Genomic DNA, 26953 nt, shown 5'->3' with positions numbered 1-26953 from the left:
TTTTTTTTGCTTGCCCTACTACAAAGAGTACATGCTTTTAATCATTAGTATTTCAACACAGAAAGATCGTTTATGTGCAAAATTAAGAACTAATTCATTTTTCTGAACAGCTTAGGCATTGTATTAATCACAAGGGCTTTTAAGATTGAACTTTTATTTTAGCTCTGCCTCTCTGCTCATGTGTGTTATGACATAGTCTTTGCTAACCAAGTTTTTTCAATGATTATATTCTTTCAAGTGTAGATTCATGTGTAACTCAAGGTATGGTTTCTTCATCCCTTTGAGTTCATAGAAACTAAGTTTTTTTTTGTGAAAAAGGAACTTCTTGCTGAATGTTGGCCTGTGAGCCAGATCTGAGAGGTAAGAACCCACAGGGTAGCATGGAGCTAACATACTTCTTGTGGCTCCCAGTGAAGACCCATGGGTGGCCCGAGTGTTGGTGCCAGAGAAGGGGCTGAATTGAGCAGGACTGCATTGTCTTGAAGTTAGATTGGCTTCAAGCTGGCCTGACATTCATGTTGTAATGTTTGTATCTCTGCATGGAAGGAGTTGGGAGTGTGTTGCAGTTGCTTATTTTCTATGATTTTGTTCCTTACTGTTTTACAAATTAAATTATAGACAAATACATCTGACTGTGTAAAAAGCATTCTTGGTGATTCTAAAGGAACACTTTTGAAAATTTTGTTTGCATGTGTCTGATAAATAGTTCAGTAGAAACCTATATGCAACTGTAACAAAATGCATACAGTGAAAAGAGAATATGTGCAAATAATTTTTAGGAACATCGACTTTAGAACAGTTTGTACAAGAGCTAACTAACAACCAAGTTCTTTCCCAATTTGATACTCAAATACCTTGTTGTTACAGTAGCAACTGTTTCCCATAAGAGACTCCAAAGCAGATGCAAGCCTCAGTGCATAGGCAGAAGTTGCTAAATGTGTCTCTATAATACCCATGTTACATTGATGTAATTAGTGGTTTTACGCTATTCATCGCTCCGTTAATCTCAGTTGGGGGAGGATTATTTATTTAATCTACATTTTTAATTGGAGTGTTTTTGGATTCTGGTGTTATCTAAATAAAAACAGTGTAGGTTTTAAAAAATTTGTTTTAAGGGAAAGTTTTCTCTTCAATTCCTGTTGTACTTTGGTGCTTAAAAACTGAGATTTGTTAGGATAATGTGAAGATCCCATTTGTTACACAGTCTGACACATAAATGTCCTTGCTCAGACTTATTCACATGCAGTTATTCCAGAAAAATATTATGCATAGGCAATCCCTTGGAGTGCAAGATCTGTGAGGCTGACGAGAGTACGATGTTAGATACTTGTGTGTTGGAGCTGGCACCTTGAGATATGAGTTCTGTGAAGATCAGGAGCATGGCATCCTAAATGTCAGCACTCAAGGAGAAGGAGAGGTAGAGCTCAGCTTGTGGGCTCTGCTGGCGTGGGTCATGCAGCTGGGCTGCCTGAGCCTGACGCAGAGGTGAAAGGCAGGTGGGTCACTGAAGCACGGGGAAGAGGCAGCGCCAGTGTCCCCAGGAATGGGCTGGGGTGGTGGGTGGCTGGGTGGCAGTGGCAGGGCCTGCTTGCACAAAGGCTGTGCTCTGTCCCAGAGTGGGGAAGGGAAAATGAGAAAAGTGTGCTGATTGGAGAGGTGAAGAGGAGAGGAGGTGGGGGAGACAGAAAGGTGATGTTAGGAGAGGGACGATGGGGATGAAAAGGAGTCAGCAGTAAGACTTATTTCAAAAGATGACTGATTGGCTGGGAAAATAAAGTACTTTGTGGTAAACCCTTCAAGGGTTAACTGAGACCTTGGCTGAGATGATAGTAGTGAGGAACCTTTGGTCACTGGCTCCAGCGAAGTTTCTCTGTGTGTTTGCCGTGGCTGGGATCCAAAAAGACCGTGGAGAGTGGGAAGGCTGGGCCTCACCAGAGGAGAGGCTGCGGCCGGGGAGCCACCACAGGCAAGGGGCAGGTACAGGTGCCCACCTGAAGAAATGAGGTCTTCCAGAGCCCAGTGTAGGGGAGCTAAGATGCCCATGCACATAGCTCCTTGAGCATTTAATGCCTCTCCTGCCCTGTGCTTCATTAAGGTTTACACTGTACTTCTTTGGTTTAGGAAGGCTGTCTGGGTGGTGTAGTAGCTGCTGGACACACGCACCTGGTCCCAAAACGGCTGGCGTCTGAAACGGCTCGGACTCGCTGGAGGCAGCCTGGTCAACCACGAATGCTGTGAACTGACCAAAAAGTGGGAGAGCTCCAGAATTCCTCCCTGGAAAAGGTAAGGGCTGGAGGGTAAAACAGGTGGGAGTGCACTTGTAGCCCAGAAACCCAGGGCAGTTCTCCGAGTACAGAGCTGACTGCGTTATAGGTGGGGCCTCAGAAATTTGAATATGTAAAATGCATAAAGGGTGGTCAAGACTTGAAGTTATCTCCATTGGCTTGAACTGCAAGTTGCTTTCTGGAAGTGTAAGTAAGAAGGCTGTTTTCACACATCACCCTTGATTTCTGTCTGCTTTGAATCACATCATTCTGATTGCTTGTAATTTATATTGCCAAGCTTACTCCAGTGTTATTGTCTCTTAAAACCTCTCACTCATGTAGCCTTAGGCACTTAAAACAATGAGGACAGTGGAGCAGTGTCTCTGAGCTAAACCAGAGCAGTAGGTAAAGAGCAGAGGATTGCTCTCTCCGGTGGAAAAAGCACAGGTGGGAGTCGGGTGATGAGGAATCTATTCCTGGCCCTAACAAGCAGCGCAGTGTCTGCACCCAAGTCACCAGTGTGTTACTCTACTAATCTTTCTAGGCTCATCTTGCCACTCCTGTATCTACAGCAGTCTGTTACACTTGCACAGAGTTAATGTAAAGTGCTATCAAAGTGGAAGGGTGATTCATGTCCTGGAGTGAATTTCTGTGTTGATCCTGATAGATAGGCTGGACATTGTGGGACCAGAACGATAGTCTCCAAACCCTGCAGCGTTTCCAGAGCTCTCTGTGTGGCTGCAGTATGCAGTGGGTTACCCTGACAGGAGGTTAAGCATTGATGCTTTGATCCTGCTTGCAGCAGCTCAGGCTGTAGTATTGTTTTCCCTGTTGTGGATAAAGTTACATGTGTAGGCTGTGCACAGTACTTTACTTCTAAATGGGCACTTGCTTTGAAAATGTAGGTGCTACATACATAAAATCCAGATTCGTGTAGTACCCTCGTCCCTCAGCCCATCCTGTCTCGGGGGTCTCTGCCTTCTCTGAGTGGTAGTGCCCAAGAGGTGCTAGGGTATTCTCTTGTCCCACTTTTGTGGTTATTGTTGTTCTGGTAGACCTCTGTCCCCCTCTGAGAGGTGGGAGCAGACCCCAGCAGCTACTGGAGGAGGCAGTAAGGCTGAAGTGTGGCAATGCCAACATCATGGATAAGCAGTCAGCTGCTGCCTCGAGCTCCGACTGTGATCTGGCTGCCCGCTGTGTGGCTGCATACAGGGCTTCAGTTGGTCAGAAAGTGTCACCTACTGAGCAGTAAAGTCCTGACCAGTGCTGCAAGGTTATGACAAAGCAAGTGTTACCAGCTTCCTAGGAAGGCTGCTGGGGATGGACTGAGCCTTGGAATGAGTCCCGCTGTTTTTTTCAGTAATGCAACCATGAGCACTTCTGGAGAAAGCTGTGTCTGGGGAGCGCTCTGGGCTATGGTGCTGCTGCTAGGAGCAGAGCAAGTGCTGCACGTCTCCTGCCCTCCAGGACCGTCGGAGGGAGCGCAGACGTCTCCCGTTACTCTAAAACAAAAACTGAGCACCGTATGGGCATAAGAAAACCTAGAGCCTTGGCAGCAGAGCAGGACTGTGAATTATTCATTCCTCCGGTGCCTCCTGTGTGTTCCATCCACTCAGGCTGTTCAGGATGGTATCTGCTGGAGATGCAGACAGATTGCTCCCAAAGCCATGGGGACATGACCCTGCAGACTGTGAGCACCACTCTGCTCAGCTTGTCCTCTACATGAAACTGGCTTGTGCGTTGTTGTGACATCATTCAGGTCTCAGAAGTAACCCTTGATCATCCTGTGGGCTGTTGGTAGGAACTCGTGTAACACCAGCAAAACTGGGAGGCGTCTGATAATGCCGTCCTGGAACTGACTGTGAGGCAAGGGCTATGAGTTAGGACCAAGATGGAAGCACTGACTGCTCTGGCCCATTTTGCAAAAGGGAGGTGGAAAGCAGCATCTTTTGTGTAGCAGTGCTTTGTTTTTTGTAAGAGAACTTAGCACTATGTCAGTTCTTCCTAGCTCTGTCTTGCTGAGAAGCCGAAGTGTCATCTGCTAAAACTTCTGTGAGCATAGGCAGGACTTCTCCATTCATGCAGAGTGGTTTAGTGGAGAAGAGTGCATTTAAATGGGTGTTTGGGAACATCTGTGAAATATGTAGCTTTTTCTCAACTCGCTTACTAGTGGACATTCTTCTATGTAATGGTTGTCAGCTGGCAGCTGAAGTTCAGAGGTACTGAGGAGCTGCAGAGACTAAATTCTGCTCTGATTCTTCCATGAACTGCTCTGAGCTCAGGTAAGAGGTGCCCAGTCTGAGAGAAGGCATTGCTTAAGTTTTGTTCAGAGGCTGTTCCTCAGGAGATAATGCACCTACTTAGATGTGGAGGGGGTTTTAATTTTTTTTTTCTTTTTCCCTCCCGCTGGTTGGTATGAAGATTCCCTTAGCCATTTCATATACCCAGGCTGCACCATACATGCTTGTATTGCTTCTATTGCAGACTTGTGAGCATTTTTCCCCATTTTCCTTCTACATCTTCCAGAATTGCTCTTGGTTATGAGGCTTTTCTGGGTGATACTCAGATTTTTAGTGTGGGAAAAGCTACCTGTAACTAGCAACTGCTGTAGAAAAGATGTGCTTCTTAAAGCACAAGTTTAACCCTTGCATTTACAGCTGACTTGTTCCCTACCCCACTTTGAAAGTGCTTCCAATATTCCTGAAAAGCTTTGAGGAAAGGAAGTGAATGATACTTCAGTGAAAATAAGACACTATAACTTGTGTTCAGAACAGTTTTCAGCTTCTCATTATGCCAGCTAGCTGGATTTGACCTAGAGCGAGCCATCTTTGGAGTCATCCTAGTCCAGAAGCTGAGGGAAGCTGTGGAAGCTAAGATAAAATCTCAGACTGCATTTGAAGAGTCCTCACTGAAAGAAGTGGTGGAAGCATCTTGAGTGGAAGATTGCCCATCTGGGTTGAGAAGTGGGCTAGGTTTCACAAAGAGGGCTCTCAAGGAAGAAAAGGTTGAAAAGGTTGGTCCTGGAGCAGATAAAATGTGTTTGTCTCCCTGTGGTCTTGAACAGAAGTGAGCAGACAACAAACCTGGAAGAATCCTTTACTTATTTGGTTTTTTTTTTTAAATGAAAGAGGTAGACAAACAGAGCAGAGGATGGATTTGTGGTTTCCATAGTGATGTAGCTGTGGAAGCTTTTGTATGGCTGAGCTTCACCCTCACTGCAATCACTCTTGAAGGCTATGAGTATTCAGCTTTCCTGCCAGAGAAATGTAAATAGACCTCAAACTTGGGAAGGGCTGGAAATGCAACTTCATGTTCATTATTTGTTATGTTTGCTGTGTTACCCAAGTATGTGGATGTTGGGAAGCTCAGCTCCATTGTGGCTTCTTTTTGCTTTATCTGTTGTCCTGCACTGAGACAGCACATCAAACCACAGTTCTTCCTGCACCAGGCAGTGATGTGTTGACCTGTGTCCTTTGCTTTGTCACCCGTACATACGCACACGTCTCACAGCAGTGAGGCCTGTGACTTTCTGCTCACCCACACTGGTTTCAAATGTACACTGATAGGAAACGTAGGCTTAACTCTTTGGGGGCATGCTGACTGATCAGAGCACCACCCTGTGAAACTCTGAGAAGTTACTTCATGCTGTTTGTAGCCAATACCTCACTTGTAACTGTGGGCCACAGAAATGGGCTGCATGTTGACATGAGATAATTTTAATGGACATTTTGGAAGTGTTCTAATAGTCAAAACACATGCCCTCTGGGGAATTTTTGCATATGGAGAGAGCTATTTGTGATTGTACATGGTTAAATTTGAGGGCCTTTAAATCTGGCTTTCAAAATAAGTTAGAGTGTGGATTTTTTCAGCATCTCAGCTGATGGATTACCTGTGGGACATAGAGGAAAGAAAATGCTCCATGTGAATGCTGGATCAGACAGGCACATACGAGTCCTGCACCCACCCACCTGCACAGCTCAGTCTTCTGAGTCACGGGTGTTTGTGCCTCATCATCTGCCTTTCCACTTGTTCTGCTGCTGGATGCTCCTCCTGGATGTCTCCCTGAACAAACCTCCCTTACCTTTGGCATTTGTTTTGATTGTCTCATGGGTGGAATGGGTCATCTCTTCCATTTATAGGAAGGAATGTTAATTATTTTTCAGAAGGCTAAATAGGTTGCTAATGAGAAGCTCTACAGCAGTAATATTTCCTTTACTCTTAAGTGCTGTACAGAGAAGCTTACTGAAAACACTGTTAAATACAAATATTTGTATCTGGCTTAGAGATGTGCCTGCAGACTCCTGGGGAGAAATGCTTTGGTAAACTTGGGAATCCAGGTGATGCAGATGACTGAGTTGCCTGGTCGTGCAGCCTGTGTGACTGTGTGAGTTCCCTGCTTCTGCCACCACTGCCTGTGTTCCAGTTTTCTCTGTGGCTTTTGGCAGTGTCCTAGCCAATTGTGCTACCTGCCAAACTAATCTATAGTTACATGCAGCCCTCTCACCAAATAGTTTAGTCTAATTAGCCAGTTGTCAGCCAGGGGCACAGAGAGGTGGAGTGACTCATCCAGGGTCATGTCAAAGCTGGTAATAAAGCAGAGGTTTCGTCAGTCCTGTGTTGGTGTGCTGCACTGTTTGGCCCCTTGTGCCTCTCTCAGGGCCAGCATAACTCACTGGGAGACTTGCATCTCTTTGCACATTGCTTCATTAGGCATTACAGCTGCTCAACAACTCCATCAATGTGTCCACCTTGGTGCTCACTTAGGAAGGTCCTTTTGCTTCCCCCTCTGAGTCTTGGCTGCTACTTGCTTCTCTCTTTTTTTCACCCTTTGTTGTAGAAATCATAATGCCTTTTAGAATTTTGTGAGCTACTGTATTCTAGATGATAGTTTTAGTACACCCAGGATGAGAGGCATTGGGGTGGATCTCCAGCATCCCCTGCTTTTTGAGTGATGAGCTTTCATGCAGCTCTGCAAGTAGAGGATGCTCTACTTTTTGGCATCCTCCTCTGACATCCAATCTGATTCCTGAGTCTGCTCTTAGCCAGGTTCTTGGAATTCTTTCTACACTATAGCTCTACCAGGGAAGATGGTGAGGGAAGGCTGCTGAATGGGGGGCCCTCAGGCATCAGAAGGTGCCCCCTGTGCTTATACACTGGTCATCAGAGACTCAGTTTAAGAAGGATCTGTCAGTGTTGGGGATGCAGTACAAAACTTCATATGTTGTACCATGCTGTCCAAGTCTCCAAGTGCAGGTGACTCTGAAGAGTGACTTACAGGTAAGAAATACCCAAGAAAATTATTATCAGCATGAGCTAACAAAAGTCACCCTCCAGTTCTGTGCAGAAACAGATGTGCACTGCTAGAACAACTTATATCTGTGATCCACATGTGCACAACTGCCTTTGCTGAGGCACGTTCGTTTAAAAGTTAACTTTGCGTATCTTCACAGCTTTGGGAACTCTGAGGGACAAGGAAGATACAGTGGAGCAGGTTGGTTAGCTGTGGTGTACGTATAGGTTCTAAGTTACTACGAGCTTATGCACAAAGAGCTCACTTGAAAAATGTCCAGGTATCTATTTTGAACATCTTGGCATTGTGATGAAGTGTTGTGCAAAGTCGTGGAAATAGTGCTGTGTAGCATATGTGTAGTGTGATGGGTTTGTTGTTGCATGTACCAAGCCTAGTTATATAATGGAAGCATATTTAGGTTGTTTTACTTGTGGGAGATAAAAACTTAAATTCCTATTCATTCTACCAACAGTGTATTGGTTAATAGCTAGTGATGGTCATAAAAGTCCTTGCGTGCTGCAGGTTGGTGTACCTCCAGAAAGGAACGGACAAGCTGACCCGAACGTGTGCCCCCAGGACTGTCAATAGTAGATGCATGAGTCAGGCATGAAAATGACAGCTCTTAAGGGTTTTACATAAGCAGGAACAAGGTAACATATGGTGCCTCTCTGGTTCCATTTGCTATGGGTCACCTGATGGTCTGTTTGTTGAGCAGATTTTAAAGATGGCTTAAAAAGAATTTAGAGTTTCAGGTTTTTTGGAGAGTTTTTTTTTTTTTTTCAGCCAATGTGAGCAGTATCAAACTATTTTACTTAAAGCTGAGGTAGTCTTTTCTAGTCTTATCTCAAAACAGTTCCCAACACACAGATGAGAACTGGCATCTTTGTTCAGCTGGCTCTTTGCCCAGAGGCATGAGGTACCTATTGTAGTCTAGATGAAAAACAAGATAAAGAAAAAAATCATGTTTGATAAGACCTGAAATTACCCTGTGTAACCTCAGGTATTGAACTGAGATGGATAAATCAGTGTTGTTGGTGCTTTAAGCACCTCTAAGTATGTACTGAGAAGATGCAGGAATGGTAGCATCAGCAATGCTCAAACTCCACTTTTGCCCCCAGGATGTGTGAGGATGTAGAGCCTGTGAAGGTAGCTAGTAGCTACAAATGGGATCCTGTGGAGGTAAACCTTCTAACGAACATACCTCTGTTAAGTGTCTGAAATCCTTGAATGAATTTGGGCCTCTGTGCTCTGTGTGTGGGAAATGCTTATATGAAATTCAGAAGCTAGCAAAACTGCCATGCAAATAATTAATTTGTTAGAAGAGCATCATGTCGCAGTAACAGTGTAAGGCAGGTTACTGGAGGCTGAATCTCCAAGACCAAGTCTCTGTCAGAGGTCCATGAGAGCTCAGTGCCTCCACAAAGGAGGGATCAGCTTCTCACTGCTTACCTAACAAGCATGCCTCCTAAAATAACAAGCAGTTGTTTAGAGTATATCTTTAAACTTTCATTTTCAGGAGTTGGCAAAATAAAAGCTGGAAACATAAGTGAGGGGCTAAGGGCACCACAAATTAAGAACAGGGCAGAAGATCCCTGGCAGATAATAGTGTGACCCTAGAAAAGTTCTGCCCTGTTGGAGAGCTCTGTGGCCAGTCCTTAATGGAGCAGGACACTCCTGGTCAGGTGTATTTCTGTCTAAATACAGCCACCATGCAATTGTCCCATTGTGGTTGTTTTCTTTTCTGGTTGTGCTTGCCAGGTCACATGGGGAAACGGGGTCCTGCCAGCCAGGCACAGAGTGCAGTGAGCTTCCTCTGACAAGCTAACAGAAATTAGTGGGGGTTTGGTAGTTGACAGAGAAAATAATTACAGAAGGTGTTAAGAATGAAATGAACTTCATGGATGGGAAGTTGTCTTTACCACTTACTCTTGCACGTTCCTGTCTGGTGTAAATGGCTCTGTAGCACATAACTTGGTAGACAGCATCTCTTCCAGTGTTGCAGCTCTGTTTCCTGCATTTCATAGGATTTGGGCACTAGGCTGCCATGAGACTTCAAAAATAAGCCTCTTCTGGCAACCAGGTGAAGTACGTTCAACCCGGTGTTCCCTTCTCCTCAAAGATCACATGCAATATGGTTTTCTAAAGAGAGGTAAGACATTTTTCTGGGTTACCTCATTGTGGAGGGGGAAAATAAGTTTCAGATACTTGAGCCGTATTTGGGATTGAAGCTGTTTGAAGCTGAGTATCAGGTTTCTGTCTCTGATCTGACCAGGGAGTAAGATCAAAGGTACTGGAAACATAGTCCAAGTCTGCAGTAACTAATTCTCCCTGGCTTGAACGTTTTGCTTGCAGAGCCCAGCAGTGGAGAAGGACTGTGCAAATCACAACCCCAGCTGGACAGAGCCATTGTGCCACCAGCTTCTCCTTTGCACGTACAGCTCTCAAATGTTCCTGAGGCCCGTGTATGACTGTTACAAACACTTTTGTAAAAGAAATTCAGAGTTGGTGAAAGGTACTGTCCTGAGGGATATCTGTGCTTTTGTAAACATAAGATAAGCTCTGGAAGGGAGAACATGAACTTTCTGTGTGGTGCATCAACATGAGTTATCTGTTCTGGAAAGAGCAGCTTCCAGAGGCAAGTTAAAAGAATCCAGAATCAACTGGTGTCTGGTCTGTCTTCTGAGGTGGCCAAGGATGTGGGCCAATTAGTGCCTGTGTTTGGATTATGAGGATGTTTTGTCAGTCATTGGGAGTTAAATCTATATGAGAAAAAACAAGAGCTCTGTGTGTTTTGGAACATTTTCTTTTTGAAGCCTGAAAAGCAGAATAAATAGGACTTTGGTTTCTAGTTCTTACTTCTGCAGCAGCAGTGAATAAGCAAGATAACTGACACCTGGCCACTACTGGTAGTAATATTGGTACCCTGAATAACTGACACCTGGCCACTACTGGTAGTAATACTGGTACCCTGAATAACTGACACCTGGCCACTACTGGTAGTAATATTAAGAAAATAAATGACTTAGTGTGAAGTGTTCCGATGCCGCTGAAGATGCAGGGAATTGTGTTGTCCTAAACTTCTACTTTAGAAAGCTAGGATGTCCTGTTTCATCTCTAGTGTTACCATTTGGGACAGACAAACACATTTGGAGCCTTCAGCCAGTGATGTGTGGTGCCAACCCAGGGCTGAGACTGCTGGAGATGACACACAAGAGCCTGTTCCTGCTGCTGATAGCTCCATCGCAGTGCTAATCAAATAGTGGCCACGCCCCACTGCAGCGCCGCGGGAGTGGAGATGGGTTTTAAAATAGTTGCCTTTGCTTTTATCTAAGGGCAAATCAGGTCAGAGCAGATAGTCTGGTTGTATTCAGTCTTTTTTGCCTCTTTCTGTGTGCAGTCTTATATCAAGAGAAGCTGTTACTAATGTGGCCTTCTGAGCAGAGTTGTCTGAGACAGGAGACTGGAGAGAAGCATATTTGACATACCTTGGCAGGTTTTATTGTTAGGATTTTGTCATCTGTCTGACAGCATATGCATTCAAGAGTCATAATCTTTTCTCCAGTGGTCTCCTGATTATTTTTCATCCCAGAGCAGCCTTTTGGTCCATATGACCATCCTCCTCTTCCTCTCACCCATTCATCTGTATCGCAGTGACTCAGCTTCCAAGCAGGACTCGCAAAGAGCACTTCTCTCTCAAGCCAAGCATGGATCTGTACTGCTAGGTTAACTTTGCCACTGAGCAGAACTCTGATTCTTTGTTCCAGCTGTACTGATTCTAGAAGTGCCCATGCAGGAAGGTGATGTGGCTGAACTGCTCTGATGTAACTTTCCCAAGTCTTTTTTCTGTTGCCCTGTTTGACTACTGAGAGACTTTTTACGTGCCTTCCCCATCTCTTCTGACTTTAGATGTCTTGTCCATACCTGAGTGCTGCTGCTTCTCAGTGATGGCTCAGCCGATCAATGATGAGAGGAAAACAGCCTCACTTTTCCAGGCCATTTTCCAGCCCCATTAAAGTTCCCAGCCAAGCTATTTTAGAGGATTCTGTTAACTTCAGGTTGGTAGCCAGAAGGAGGGTGGAAAGTATATCCAAATTTTATCCCGCACTGTAGTAGCTGTGGAAATCTATGGATCTGTGTTATCATAGAATCATAGAATGGTTTGGATTGCAAGGAATCTTAAAGTTCATCTAGTTACAACCTCTCTGACAAGAGTAGGGACACCTCCCACTAGACCAGGTTCATCTTTGTGGCCCTCTCTGGACCTACTCGAGCAAATGCATGCCTGCCTTGTCCTGTAGACTCCAGAGCTGGACACCGTGCTCCAGGTAGGGCCTCATGGGTGTGGAGTAGAGGGGGAGAATCCTGTCCCTTGACCTGCTGGCCATGCTGCATTTGATGTAGACCAAGATGCAATTGGCTTTCTGGGCTACGAGTGCACATTGCTGGCTCATACTCAGTTTTTCGTCCGCCAACAGCTGCAAGTCCTTCTCCACAGGGCTGCTCTCAATCCACTCGTGGCCCAGCTGGTGTTTGTGCTCAGGATTGCCCTGACCCATGTGCAGGACTTTGCACTTGGCTTTGCCGCCAAGTTATCTGCTTAGTTGAAGTTAATGATTAGGAAACGGTGATGAGTTTACTTCCCTGATACCTGCCCCCTGCAAGGCTTCAGCTATTAATACACTAGCAGTTGTACTTGTGTCTTCTTTCTTGTTTCCCTTCATTCTACAGATATTCCAGGGTCTTTCCATTCCACTTCTTTTAGATCCATCTTTTATTCTCAAAGCAAGGTTCTTGCAAGACTTTGCCCAAATTAATTCTTGCTAGCTTTTCTTCTCTTTCTGTGTTCTGGGTCACTGGGTCCTAGAGAAACCAACACAACTATGGTGGTAATTTTAAGAACCAAGCAAGAAAATTGCTCTTCCTTCTACTGCGGCAGCTGCATGCGTGGGCTCAAATTCACGTCTCCTTTTATCATTGTGCTTTGAGCCTTTGTGCTGTCTTTCTGCAGCCGAGAGTGGAAAATGGCTCTGTGCAGATTGACAGCTGATAGGAGTGAAGAGGTGAGTAGTATTTTTACCTCCTTGCTGTGTTTAGGATTAGAGTTAGCAGTTCTTAAGGATTTTCTTTTCTAAGGTGGAAGCTTAATTCCTTTTTCAAGTGTTTAGCAGGTAGGTAGTATTAACATGAGGCAGTTAAATTCCACAAGTCCTGAAGCAGACACACGTTAGCTGCTATTCACAAGAGACAGTTTGGAATTTTTCAGAAGGCTGAAGGTGTAGATTGGACCTAGGAAAAGGGATGAATGTGAGTAGGGTCTCAGCATGTGCCACAGCCATAAATTGCTAGATTGGCAAAGCAGTCTGAAGCTCTGGTATTGCTTTATTTCATAGTCTGGGCTAGCCTGTGCTGTGGAAGATTAATTCCTGGGCTCCAGGCATGCAGAATACTTGAAGCATCCCTGTACACATACTTAACGGACTTCCCTTTCTTAAGGAACCTAAAGCCTTAATACTTACATTAACTAGTTAACATAGACAAGTTTTGAAAATGCTTTCCTGTGTTGGAGCAATGAATGTGTTTATTGGTTTTACTGGGGAGGCTGTTCTGTAGACTGTGGTCATTTAGACACACTACTGTCAGAAAATTAAATGTGGAAGAAGGATATAAATATAATATGAAGTGAATCTACCTTCAGAGGTGCTGTGTAAAGGCTGGAACTGAGCATGCCCTGTGGAGCTGTGATAAATGATTGGCAGGCTACAGGTAGGAATCCTGAATCCAATAGTAGTGTTTGTAAAAGATCACTCAAGCATAAAAATGAACACAGTCAGAAATAGAAATTATAGAGAAACAAAATCCATCCCCTTGGATTCATCTTCCTTGAGGGAAAGAGAGGGTAAATAAGGATCAATAAGGACAATACACAAATGTATCTATATATTTTTATGTATCTACACAATGTAGATAGAATTAAAAATTATTTAGTCAGAGCAGGTTGATTTGCCGTTGTTAAAGAAGGTATCTGTGGTGCAGTCCAAATTGGAGCATGAGAGAACAGTCCAGTTCTGTGATTTGGCAGAGAGGCAGTAAGAAGCTCAGGAAGAGTTGGAAAAGAACCAAGGTGACATCAGCTGTAGTCAGAGGAAACATGGGGCATCCTTAATGACCCAGCTCCCTCGTTCATGAGCTAAAGTGCATGAAGCTGCAGCTGGAAGCACATGCTTCAGTTGGAAGAACATTGCTGGGAAACACTCCTGGGACTGTACCTTCATAAGCTGACTGATTAGAAAAGAAGAGAGCTGTAGGACACAGCAGTAAAAGCTTAGAGACCAATGCTGAGTTAAGAAATTGATGTCTGAAGAGATAAGAGGCTTCCTTGAATGGCAGGCAGAAATAGCCTGACAGATGCCAGTTCTGCGTGGGGCACAAATACTGAGTTATTGCTTTATTTAAAAGAACTGGTGAGTGTTCAGCTTACCACCTTTCAGAAGGCTGAGAGTTTCAGTCGTGTTTCCCTGTAGGAAAGCTCTGGTGCTGCCTTCTTGGGATGCAACACATAATCAGGTGAATGAGTCTGGCTTGAAGGAGAGTCATAAACTGCTAAACATTAGACGTTTATGGTGGATCTGATGCTTCAGGTCTACAACAGAAGAATGTTAGGCATGCATAAAACATGAAGATGGTGTGTTTGTAGTTGTAACTCAATTGCTGAGCTTTCTGATACCTTGAGGAAATAACAGCACTAAAATCGTCAGGCCTGTTTTGCAAAGATGTAAATAGCAATGAAGTACCTGACACAGTGGGGGGGGTTTGTCTGCTGTGCAGGAACTAGGCCCTGAAACCTAAGTTTTTGTTGACTTGTTACTCAGGACAGAGAAATTCGACTGATCTACAGATTTACTCGAGTGGTGCAGTTACAGGTTGCTGCATGTTTTTTCTGAATTGAAATAAACCTGAACAATAAAGTACAAAACTCACCACTAATTGTCTGTACTATGTATTTCCACTGCTGATTATGTACTTCACAAGCCAGTGATGGCATGATTAATCCACACAGTATGCTAATTGGGAGAAACTCTGTGAAACTGCTCAAGAGGAGATGATTTTCCCAGCTGTAGGCATAGTTTCCTACCTGAGGATCTTGTCAGATGTGGTGAAGTAGGAGGTCAGTAGGATTTGTTGTTGTCTACCCTTCCTTTCTACCTCTGAGGACCTTTGTGAACTTGAAGTTAAGAAGATGAGATAGCCACCGTCTTGAAGGCTCCACAAAGATTCCTTTGGTGAAAAAGAGTAATTTGGCAATCTGAGACTGCTCAAGTTTTCTCCAGCAGGGATGTTACTAGGAAACTTGAGGAATTGCAGCCTGGTGAATAGCAGATAGCTCTTGGAGGACACGGTTCTCTCAGCAATAGCTTAATGTTAGGGAGGAAAAACACATATTGAGGAGGAAGAATTATTTTCTGTAGAATTGCCATCAAGAGACTTCCAAAAGGGGCAAGAAGAAGACTTCTAATGAGAGCTTCAGGACTGTGTTTCTGAAGGTGCTTAAAAGTGTGGTCCCTCCCGTTTCATCTGTCTTTATGCAGTGCCTTCTGCTTTCAAGGTTTAAACCTAGCACTGCTTAGACTAAATTGTGAGGTCCCTTTGTGGTCTCCAGCAGTTCTGTTCCTCCTAGGTGAAGAGTGACTGTAGCTGCTAGCTGCAGATCTTCACACTATCCAGTTCCTTACTAACGGTTGAATGCTGGGAGTTTACGAAGGCTTGTACACTGGTGAGTAATGGAAGGAGAGGGAAATAGTTCTTTTTGGTTGTTTATATGCAGCAAGAATTTCCAGTGAAAGAAGCAGCTAACTTTTTGAAATGCTGCTTTGAGCTTTGCCTGCAGCAAACTAGGAGAGACTGCCTTGGATCTGTCAGCAGTTCTTGGGGTTTCTTTGTCCTTTTACACACACTGCTGTTCTTCACCGATTTAAGTGACTTGGATTGTGTCAGGATATTAGCAGACTAGGAATTTAGGTACTCTTACTTCACTGCCTCAATCATAATATTTTTCACTGCACACCTTCATTTTCAATATGAAATATGTTTGGATTTTTTGTCTTTTTTTTTTTTTTTTTTTTTTTTTTCCCCAAACGTGGCTTTCCTGCATTGCATGCTGATTCTGGCTTGTTTCTGCAGATTGTTCAGAAGAGCTGGGCTAAGCATATTTATTACTGGTACTGGTACTGACCTCTGTGAATTGTCCAAATCCCTTGATTACTGTAGTGTTGGAGTGGACTGGCGTATTTGGTTTTCATTTTCTGCTTTGGAAAGACACTGGGGGCATTTTTGAAGAAGGAAAAGAAAACCAACCCCTTTTCAAAAAAGAACTGTGTGAATTTCCAAACAGCTTTAAGATGCCCTGTAAGATGGCTGACACATAATGCCTTGACCTTCATGTTGTCTCTTCTTTACAGCTGTTGGTTCTGTAGTGACAGTGGAAAGGATATTGGCTATGGCAAAATCTTGTAAAGTCTCAGCATGTTCTCAGGATTGATTCTCTCTCTCCATTCATCAGTCCATTCTGGGTTGCTTTTTGCTGGTAAGCCATGATGTGTGCTATGTTCTTTGAATGTCAGGTTTGCTTCAGTCAGCTAATACAACGTGTTAAGCTCAAGCTTCCACAAAAAGACATGAATTTTGATTGCCATTGTATTCGAATCCATGGTTTGAAATAAAGGGGCCCAGCACCCCAGGAGCTTATGAGTCATGCAGTTGCCCGTCAGAAAACTATGAGTGCTCAGACATAGGCCTGAAGTCATGGGATGTAAACTCGGGGCAGCTTTTTAAAAATGGATTCTAGAAACTCAATTCTGCTCTCACTCCAGAAAGTAAAGTCAACCTGGACCTGCTGTCCAGGTTAAGATAATGGTGAACCCAGCAATTGAGCACCCAGAACTGGAAGATGGCTGGTATAGATTCTCAGGGCAGGTTGTGCCCCCCTGAACATTCCATCTTCTTGGGGGCAGACCTTCCATAGTGCTGCCCCCCTCTTCTGCAGCACTGGGGGGAAGCTCTGCCCGCTCCTACAGCGAGGTCCTGGCTTCAGAGTCTCTCTGTTGTGCTGGGGCCACTTTGGGGGTACTTCCTTCTTTGAGAGCTGTAGTATTAGCAAATGCTGGGGACTTGGGGCAGCTTATCCAAACACATGAGGACAGCAGGTGAGGCACAGGAATCTTCCAGCAGCAGGCTTGGAGAAGGACATGACCTTACCAAAGAGATGCTAGGGGGATTGAGGGATAATACTTCCACATGCTGAGTTTGGACTCAGTCATTTTTCATAGATTTGTCTTGCAAGTGTGCTGCTTGCTTGACTCTTGAGGTGTCTCTTGTCAGGATCATAGGAAGTGTCCCTCTTGGTCACTGTAAGTACAGAGCTGCTGCCTTAATTTGTTCTCAGGTTGGAGTGGTCCCTGTAGGCCAAGGAGTGTTCAAGTGACGTGACGGTATGTGCCGGCTTTCTGCACTTCCCCTGCCGCCCATGACATCCTCTTAGTCAGAAGACTATTCTTTAAGCTAACAATGTCTGTGTTTTCTCTTTGTTCTCTGAACTCCCCCTTTACACTCCCTCTCAAAAAAAACTTTATTTTTCTCCTTCCCATTGTGGAATGGTGCCTTCTGGGCAGCCCACACACAGGCATTGCCAGTAAGAGCTACATTTCCCCATCCCTTTGGCTTAGTCTAGTAATTGGATTATTTTAATCTCCTTTTGTCGTCATTGTCTTTTACTGTATCCCAGTTCTCTTTGGAACAGATTTGAAAGATAGGCAGGGATCAGAAGCTGTCAGCAGGTACAGGCTGAAGTGGGCAAGGCAACGAGGAGTGGCAGGGAAATGATGTGCCTTCTAGGGGAAAGGTGCTAGACACACAAACAAGGGGAAAATCCAGCCTGGAAATGGGCTGTACTTTCTTACTTGCAATACATGGTGATGTGGGTAGAACTGAGAGGAAGTGAGACAATGTGCAGTCCTGATGGAGGTGGAGTCCAGAGAGAGGTGCAGCAAAAAAGGATGATTAATATGTTCAGAACTGACCAAAATCCCCAGACTGCAGATCCATCCTGAAAGTACTGAGAGTAAAGAGTGGACATCAAGTCTGTATTTGGAGACATCTGTCTGTGGCATGCTTTTTGCTTCATTGCAGGGCTTGATTAATCGATCTGCTGGAACTATTCCACACTTCAGTACGGTTGAAATTCTATTTTCTGAGCCACAGTTAATTGAGACTCTCAGTTACCTGAAGGATGAATATCTCCTCAGAGTTATGACTTCAGCACATAAGTACCACTAAGATTTTACTGCATAAATCTTTAAACAGTGATGAACTAATGTCTTGGGGCCAAATCCAGCACCAGAGTTCTGTAAATCTTGACTCCTAATGGTTTGTGTGAGAGTTATATGAAAATGTTGAAGGCAGATTTGCAGCACATTCATTGAATGTTGTGCGTGGTTGCAAAGGCCTGCTCATTTGGTGTTTATTCACAGGGAAAATTCAAAATAAGAAGAATTACTTTAAAAAAGATATTGCCTCAGAATGCATGTCAGTTTTCACTGACACATCCTTGTATCTACCCTTTGTTAAAAAGCGGAAAAACAGATTCATATCTGGTTCTCCCAGTCTTAAGGAAGAACATGGCATATGTACAATGATGCACCAATGAAAATCATTTTTAAAAAGTACTGTTTGGGTAAGAAGCATCTGAGGAAAGAGAATATCATAAGCACTGGAGCTTACGGTCAGGGAGTGGCAGGTGTCCTCTACTTCACAGTTGTCTGCTGATCTCACTCCTGTCATCTGGAGGGACTGAAGTATCCCACTATGTATGTGCCTCCTTTGCCTGCAGTTACTCTTTCAAATTAAAAAGTAATTATGACATGTAACATAGAGTTATCGATGCATCTAAGACATTTCTTAGAAATATGAACATGCATGTTATAAACCCAAGTATTAGAAGGTACTTCAAATATGGATTTGCAAAATAAACACTGTGCCCTAATTTTTTAACTATCAGAAACAACTGGGCACTAAGAATAAGGAATCTCCTCCAGTAGTTCAAGTTCACCTGCAGTGAATCAAGTTGCTTACAGAATTTATAGCCTCAGGCCATCACTAAGTAGGGGTATTGTCTCATGGAGGTTTTTGTTTGTGTTTTTCTTGTCTTGGCACTTCAGAGATAATTCAGAATATCTTTAGGACTCATTATATCCATCCAGAGGCTGCGAGTTCAAATAATTCCACTGGAGTAGGTGGAATAGACAATCTGTGAGAGACTTTCTGAAGCACAGTTTGGCTTGGTAGCAGGGAAATGGGCAGAGAGCCACTGCGAAGGAAAGCTTTGAAAAAAAAAAAATGAACCAGTCATTGCTCAAGAACTTAATCAGGCATGAACATGACAGGCACTGATATCTCCCCTGCAGGGCTTGTGTGTGACAAATCTGCCATTATTTCTTGGTCTACCATCAACCCATTTTCCGATCATTTGCCTCTTGCCTGCCCGGGCTGTCACCTGCAGAACCAAATGTGGGTATGGAAGCGCTCCTCTTGCACAGAAGGCCCTTGCGTGTGAAGTGGGGCAGTCTGGGGTTTGTCTCCTTTCTCATTAGTTGGCCTGGTGCATCAGGTTTTCTGTATTAACCCAGGGGATGACAAATATTGATTTCAGAGCCAATATTATAAAATATGAAAGTATAATCTTTGTGTTTGTCTTCTTGCAGCCCTAGGTCAGAGTTCTGTCCTGATTCCCTGAGCCAGATTTCTGTAGAGGAACGCTGTCCTTCGTACGCTTCCTGCTGCGAGCCCAGTGCTGGTTTGCTGTAGGTGGAGGGGCCCCAGTGTCTCAGTGTAACCTGCATGGGCAGGGCAGTCAGGGAAAGGACTGCCTGTTCCTCTGAGGCTCATGTGTAGTTTCCATAGACCTGCCTTTTTTCTTCTATCAGCAGGCTGGAAAAGAAGAACCTCCTGGAAAAAAAGAAAAATTTCTGTGCTGGCTTAGCTCAGGCTTCCTAATAACATTCTATTAGAGGAACTATTTCTACTTTAGCTGCTTCAAATATAATTTGCTGATGATGGGAAAGCATTTTCTTAGCTTGGATTTGGAAGCTCCCCATTTTCCATCGAATAACACAGTGTGAGCAGCTTCAGTAAAAGCATGTCCATCCATATGCACTATCTATGACATTTTGTTTTCTGCTGAGACAGTTGCATAGGTGGCAGCTGTGTTTCTGGTTTTCAGGAAGTCACTGCCCATCCCACTGTAACTACTCCAGTGATGAATGTCATTTACTTTCCTCAGGAGACTGACTAGCTATAATAGATTCAGAGCTTTTTGGTCTGTATTACTGTCACTCCATTAAAGTCTTGCATCACCAAGTTCAATTATCTACTTGAGGCTTTTCACATATATGCATCTTTTACTGAATCCAGTCTTCTGTTTGGATGCTTCTCCCACTAATGTCCTGCAACTACTTTTCAGCTCGATCCTTTTATCATGAAATGCTGCCCAGTAAAACAATACTTTTCGCCTTCATTTCCCTCCTGAGACCATCTTGTGCTGTTTTGCCTACCGGGCACCAGCCAGTTTGGTATGGGAAATGAGATGCTTGGGAACAACTGCAATTTTAATTGTTTTGTAAATGCTCAAGTGACTTGTAACCATTACAGTGTACAGTCCTCAAACTGTGAAGTGACGTGATGTTGTAGCTTATTGCAGTCTCCCTAAGTCCCCTTCGTTCCCTTTGATGTTGTACTTTTTGTTCTATTTCGAACAAAATGTTTTACAGGAGGAGCTGTGATTTATAGATTTTCTTAGTTCCTAGCACAGTGGAACCACTTGGCTTTTCAGTCAGGCATTGATGTTTGTCTCCTTGCAGTTGTGGTGAAAGGCTCAGGATTCAAAAGAGGTCAGTGGTGGTCTTTGCAATGGCTTAACCTGTATTATAGACATTGTCCCAGACCTGGTGTAGATTCAGTTATTAAACTTCTATTTTGGTGACTGGATACTTTGCAAAGTGTAAAAAAGACAGAATAAAAAGGTAATTATTAAGTATGTGATATGGAACCAGGAAAGAGAAACCCTCATTGCACAGAGGAAACGGTGTGGGGTAGAACAGGGCGTGGCTTGTTGGATATCTTTCTGTGAGTCCTGGGCTTTGGTGGGCAGGTGGAAGGCAATGGAAATAACTGGTGAAGGAATCCTTGGAATAAGGAGGACTGAGAGGGAATGACTTTCTGTGCATTTCATCCAACTTTGTGAAGAGATTCACAAAGTAACAAGGAAAACCTTACAGATAGTACTGGATGCTGTGGATGCTCCCAGCTAACAGTTCAAATACGTCCCACATAAAGCTCTAGAGGGAAGTGCAAGGGCTAAGTACCAGAGGTGGAAAAGCTTAGAAAGGCTTCCTGAAAAGAGGAAAACCATACAATCCCTTGGCAGGTTAGTGAAAACTACAATAATTTTCTTCCCTGGAGACTGACGTTCTGTAAGTCCTTGGTGCCTTACCTAACAGTAGGTATGACTTCTGATGCCTCTGCGTCTTTTAATGTCTGTCTCCTCAGATGTAACAAAACTTCTCCCTGCTGCAGCTCTATATCCCTATTCTGACAAGATACCTACAGTCCATTTCCTTCTTACTGCTTTTCCTGAGTCCTGTACCTCTGACTGTTGATTTCTTCTTGGAATTACATGAGAATGGGGGAATGACATAAGGATTCAAACTCCTAAGCTTACCAACTGTGCTGGCAAACTAACCAAGTAACATTATATTGACAAACCCTCATTCTTCTCAGAGAGAAACCTTGTGATGCACTCACACATTAACTTCTTGTGAACTGTGTGGAGATATCACCCCCTGCATGTTTCTCGTGTGCCACCTCCACTGGTGTCTTGCAGGGTCTCTTGGGACTGAACTGTTAGGAGGAATTCCCAATGACTCTAGTCTTTTACTCACAAGCTCACAATGTGCTGTTCACCCAGATCTGAAGCATCTGATGATAGTTCAGTGTCCTGTGTAAAATGGATTGTGCTGTTAGGAAATAGGTCTTTGTTTAAACACCCACTTTTCCATTTTAAGCACTTAAATAGTGCTTACCATTTAAGCACCAGCACCAAGACTTTGGCTGTTTGGGTATCGCTTTAAGAGGGGAGTGACCAGGTCATTGATACAGCTCTGTCCTTTCTACTTTTAATATTCTCCTGTGAATATTCTGCATATCTTCTTTATGTTCATTGCTTATAACAAGAAAGGAACTATAATATTTCTCTCATCTCCTCTCAGAACTTCAGTCATGCTGCATGTTGATGCTTCGTTCAGAGCGACACCGTGTTTACAGGGCAGGGCAGGAACAGTCTCTTTCCAGGTGGCATTGGAATGACTGCACGTAAGGTTGGCATGGTCCTTTCCTAGCACCTTGTGCCACAGAACTGACAAGTGCAGAGCAAAGGAGTTAGTGCCTGATGAAGAGTCAGGAGAAACCCAACTTTCTAAGGATGAAAGAGGTCAAATTCACCCTGTGGTGTAAATTTGTAAGGCTTCAGTAAAGTTATGCTTAAAATCAGCTTGGGCCAGTGACTGTAGCGTGGCAGAGCAAAGCTTAGGACCTTGTAAATCCCTACAAAAAGTGTAAAAACTAAGCAAATTGTGCCCTTTCAAAATCTCTTCAGCAAGTTTCTTCCTGTAGAGACAATTCTCATTTCCTATTTATCATGACTAACTACCTCTCGTTGCTCAGCTGTTCCTTTTTATTCTCCTCTTTTGTGTTCTGCTGTCCTGAAGCCAAATCTGAATGGATTTCAATGTCTCTCTTGTGCTTTTTGACTTAGTATCAGGTGGCCTGACACCATAAGAAAATTATTTTCCAAACCCTAGCCATATAATGCGTGAGTTCTTTAATAGACGATATAACAGTTCAGCTGAATAAAAGATGTCAGGTATGATGTCTGAAAGTAAAAAACCTCTGACATTTTCTCTGCCAGTTTCCTTTCTATAGGTCTCAGCAAAGCTCAGTTTTTCACTACAGTAAAGATTTTGTGTATGGAGACTATAGGTGACAGCTGGAAGGGCCCAGGATTTCAATGCCATGTTCATCTAATCTATCCCACATTAGAATCAGAAAAGCAGAGGACAGTTCTTTTCTTGAAAAGAGCAAAAAGGTGATGTGTGCTCCATGTGAGATGGTGGTATTTTTCTGCTAACTTGCAGCCAGTAAACTGAAAGGACATCCTTGTTGACTCTGTCTCTGTCTCCATTTCAGGGTGCCTGCTGGGGTGCAGAGAAGAATGGCTGCGGCAGAACCTCTGACCGCTTTCTCCCGGTGGTACCTCTATGCCATTCACGGCTATTTCTGTGAGGTGATGTTCACAGCTGCCTGGGAGTTTGTGGTCAACTTTAACTGGAAGTTCCCAGGGGTGACCAGTGTGTGGGCGCTCTTCATCTATGGCACCTCCATCCTCATTGTGGAGAAGATGTATCTATATCTCAAAGACAAGTGTAACATTTTAGTGCGCTGCTTCATATACACACTTTGGACATACCTCTGGGAGTTCACAACCGGCCTCATCCTGCGCCAGTTCAATGCCTGCCCGTGGGACTATTCCCAGTTTGATTTTGACTTCATGGGCCTGATCACCTTGGAGTATGCCATTCCGTGGTTCTGTGCAGCTTTCATCATGGAGCAGCTGGTGATCAGGAACACCCTGCGCTTACGATTCGATGAGACTGCCGAGCCGGGGGCCCCCACCGTCCCCGTTGCCTTGGCCAACGGCCACGTGAAGACGGATTGAGCAGGGACTCAGAACTAGCTTAGCAATCTGAGAGAGCCCAGACCTCTGCCACAGACTGCCTGCTCTGGCTCTGAGGTACTGCTCCTTGCTGTATGATAAGATTCATAAACCCCATTTTTCTAATGGGAGTGTGCATGGGATATACCAGAAAAAAAAACGGAACCAATAGATTTTCTATGGATTTTACTCTTTGGACTCCAAGGACCAATATCAGTTACTTGTTAGTTAGGTCATTTCCGATTTTAACTTATTACAGATGAAAGCAGTCCTTTTGCTTACACTTTTATGTGGAGAAAGAAGAAAAAGAAATGCTATGGTGGAAATGCATCCAAAACGAAGAAAAAACTAACTGGTGGATAGGCATGGACACGCCAGCTAAGTTAGTGATTGGCTTACTCCATTAGGCAATATTCAGGTGCTTGCTTGCAACCAATACCTCCCGTGGGACCTGAGATGCTGCAGGAACAAGGAAAATCCATCTGCTGTTGAGAAGAACCTAAGACTGGCAGTCTGCTGGGGAGGTAGATGGTATTCCCCTTGCGAGGTCCCATTGGCCTCTCCCCAGGTTCTTTATTGCACCATGAAATAATCTGGTGCTGGACATCTTGCCGAGTTTATACAGATCTTGTACTTTTTGAAATCTCAGTCCTGATACTCATGAGAAATTTTTTTCTTTCCACTTTTTTCTTTTTTTTTTTTTTTAAAATAAAGGCCTTTTTTGCCAAGTGAATATTACCATAGTTTGTGCAATCTGAATCCTGGCAAAAGGCACAAGAAATAGCGTAAGTCTTCCCATCTCCTCTGTCCCCCTAAAGCAGACCTCACCGCAGGGTCTGCTGCAGATTCCAGCTCTCATCTCAGCCATGCAAACCTTGTAGAGACTGTACGGGCCACAAGAGTTTTCTGCCTGCCTGCCCTGGGACTCATCTGTTTCTGGTGGTGGCGATGACTTAGTCTGGCTGCAATCCATTGTATCTGAAGGTCAAAACCTTCATGTGGTTAACATGGTATCCAGGATTTGGTCCCCCGGCACTGACTCTAACCTTCCTTCAGCCCTGGCAGGTCTTGGCTCAGCTCTGCCAAGTGTTCTCCTTGGTGTATCAAGAGGACTTGCTTTTTCTTCCCAGATTCTGCTTTAAATAACCACAACCATCCTGTCATGACAGTAACTGGAGGCAGCAAGAGACATGCCATGCTACCAGATACATTAATAAAAAAACAAAACAAAACAACACCCAAAAGCAAAAAAAATCCCTCTCTGAAGAGCAATTCTTCATGCTCTTCCTGAGTGAGGCTTCACGTTAGGGTGCAAGAGCAGCTGTAGAGAGGTGGAGGGTATGCTGTGGCTCCATCATAGAACCACATACACTAGGGACAGTTTGAAATGTAACCTTTCAGAGACATTTGAGGAGTACAGGGAAAGTGCTTGATAGTGGCAGCCATGGGTTCATAATTTGCTCTGTCAAGTCTTGGTTTTTGAAGAGAGCAACAAACAGGGAGCTTCCAGCTGTCAGATGCATCTCACTCCTAACTGGTTTATGGGGAAGGTTTGCAGTAATTGCCCTGAAGGGTCAGATTAATTTTAGGTGTTCTCCCACCAAAGTCAGCAGAGGTGCACCAGGGGTCAATTTGGCTTGAAATGCAAACCTGTTGTAGGATTCCACTGGAAATGGCTGGGCTGTTTCTGTGTGGGTCCCCTGTCTCTGGTAGGAAATGCTCAGCTGTGAACATTGTCCTTGCCCTGGGGCACCCACTCCTGAAGGGACAAGCACTCCTGGCCCTTTGAAGAGAACAGTTTGTTGGTTCTGCTTTCATGAAGGCAGTGTTAATCCTTTTTTGGATTGCACAGAAAGCAATTATTTTGTTTGTCCCCTCCCTCTTCTCTCATGGCATCCATTGCTGGCAATGGACATGTGAAAACACTGGTGGCAAGGAGTTAATCAGATCTGCCCTGGGGTAGGCAGTGTCTCCTGATGCACCCAGAATACTTAGGTGGGTATTTAAAGTTCCCTTTTTATAGTTCATTAAATTGAGAGAGAACACACTGAACAGATATCTTTTTTTTTTTTTTTCATGCTGTGATGCCAGTACTCTGAAATCAGAGAATGTAGTTTATCAGCCTTGATGGTCTTGCATGTGTAGACCCCAGCAAAATAGTCACCTAACACTGTACATGGGGAAGAAAAGAGATGAGATTTGCACATGGGATAATGTAGATGAGCTCTGCTGAACCAGAGTGAGAAGTGCAAGGAGGGGGTGAGAGTTGGGATCTCCCCAGTTTCGCCCTGCTTCTGTCAGGGTCACTAAACACAGCATCTAAAGCTGGATCGTCCTCTCGCAGCATAGCTGAAGTGTGGTGTCATGCTGCCTCCTACACCACCCCTGCATCATCTGGAACCCTCAGCTTCATAGAAACGTGCTTAAGATCTCTGCCTTCTCCTTAGCTGTTACAAAACTCTTTAGAAAGCTTAAAAGGAGTTAGCAGCATGGTTTGGTGACTCCCAGCTGCAGCTGGGACTGGGGGAGGAGAAGGAATGGCTGTCCACAGAGCTAACTTAGTGCACAGTAAGTCATGTGTCTTGACTTCAGAAGGTCCACACTAAATGACATTGGTTTTGCTCAGTGTTGTAATATTTAGATGCTCAAACTTCAGAGGTTCCAGGATTTCTCAGCAGCATCTAGTACCTTATTCCGTTATCCTTATTGCCTGTGCCATTGTAACAGCTGTTGTAGTCTGCTTTCCACTGATGTCTGACTTACTACCCAGCTACTGCATCCTCACAGAGTAGTAACTTACACCCAGAAGTGCACTTTACTTGCAGCTTGCACACCAGAAACCGAAAAGGACCTGGCAGATTCTTAAACCAATTAAAATAATGAGACATAATACCATGTACCTAACGCAGCAGGACTAGCCAGACTTCTCCTTTCTGAGCAACATGGCTGCAGCCAGCCAGAGCTTTGTCTTTTCTGCAGAGTCTCCCTTTTTAATACATGTGATGCTTCTTACAACATCTTACAGAGGTGCCCAGAGCACGTTTCCAGAGTCTCAGTGGCAGCTCAGCGAGACCTCGGGAGCTGGACTGATGTTGCAGAGACATTGACATTAAGAAGAAAGAAAAAAACGCACAAGGCCTAACATTTGTTTGTACGTGTATCTTCCTCAGTAGATTAAAGTTGCCTGTTTTGAGTTCACCAGCAATAAACAAAACCTTGTGATTTATCTGCCTTGTCCTAACTGCAGCAAGGAGAGAAGGGCCAATCGCTGCTTTTGTTTTCTAGGTGGGTGGGTGGTGGGATACAGACTTCCAATTACCCCAAGGTTCCAATTTTGCTGCCCGTCTCTTGCTTATCTCTTGTACTGTCCATCCCAAAGGATCTCGAAGTACGTGATGAAATCCAGAGCCTGGTGTCCTGCACACAAGGGGCAGTTCAGGCAGTACCGCGACGTCTGTTCGTACGCCAGAGGGAGATGCTTGATTTACAGCTGGACCAGACTGTGTTTTGGTCTTTGGTGTTGGAACTGAGAGGAAAGTGTACATGTGTACCAGGTAGTATTGCGCCTTTGGTCTGAGTGCG

The 26953-nt window shown here is 44.2% G+C and overlaps 1 protein-coding gene across 1 annotated transcript; it reads left to right on the top strand.

Annotated features, from left to right (window-relative positions):
- The first annotated feature begins 2121 nt into the window (after window positions 1-2121).
- Window positions 2122-24069, top strand: TMEM229B (transmembrane protein 229B). The gene is made up of 2 exons (XM_008947470.1): window positions 2122-2283; window positions 22846-24069. Exon 2 carries the CDS (start codon window positions 22871-22873, stop codon window positions 23372-23374), a length of 504 nt encoding a protein of 167 aa, XP_008945718.1. The 5' UTR covers window positions 2122-2283; window positions 22846-22870; the 3' UTR covers window positions 23375-24069.
- The last annotated feature ends 2884 nt before the right edge of the window (window positions 24070-26953 follow it).

The sequence above is a fragment of the Merops nubicus genome, unplaced genomic scaffold (genome assembly GCF_000691845.1).
Source record: "Merops nubicus isolate BGI_N331 unplaced genomic scaffold, ASM69184v1 scaffold42279, whole genome shotgun sequence".
NCBI classification, from domain to species: Eukaryota; Metazoa; Chordata; class Aves; order Coraciiformes; family Meropidae; genus Merops; species Merops nubicus.
Note: the sequence above shows the minus strand (reverse complement) of the source record. Positions and strands in the feature narration are given on the sequence as shown.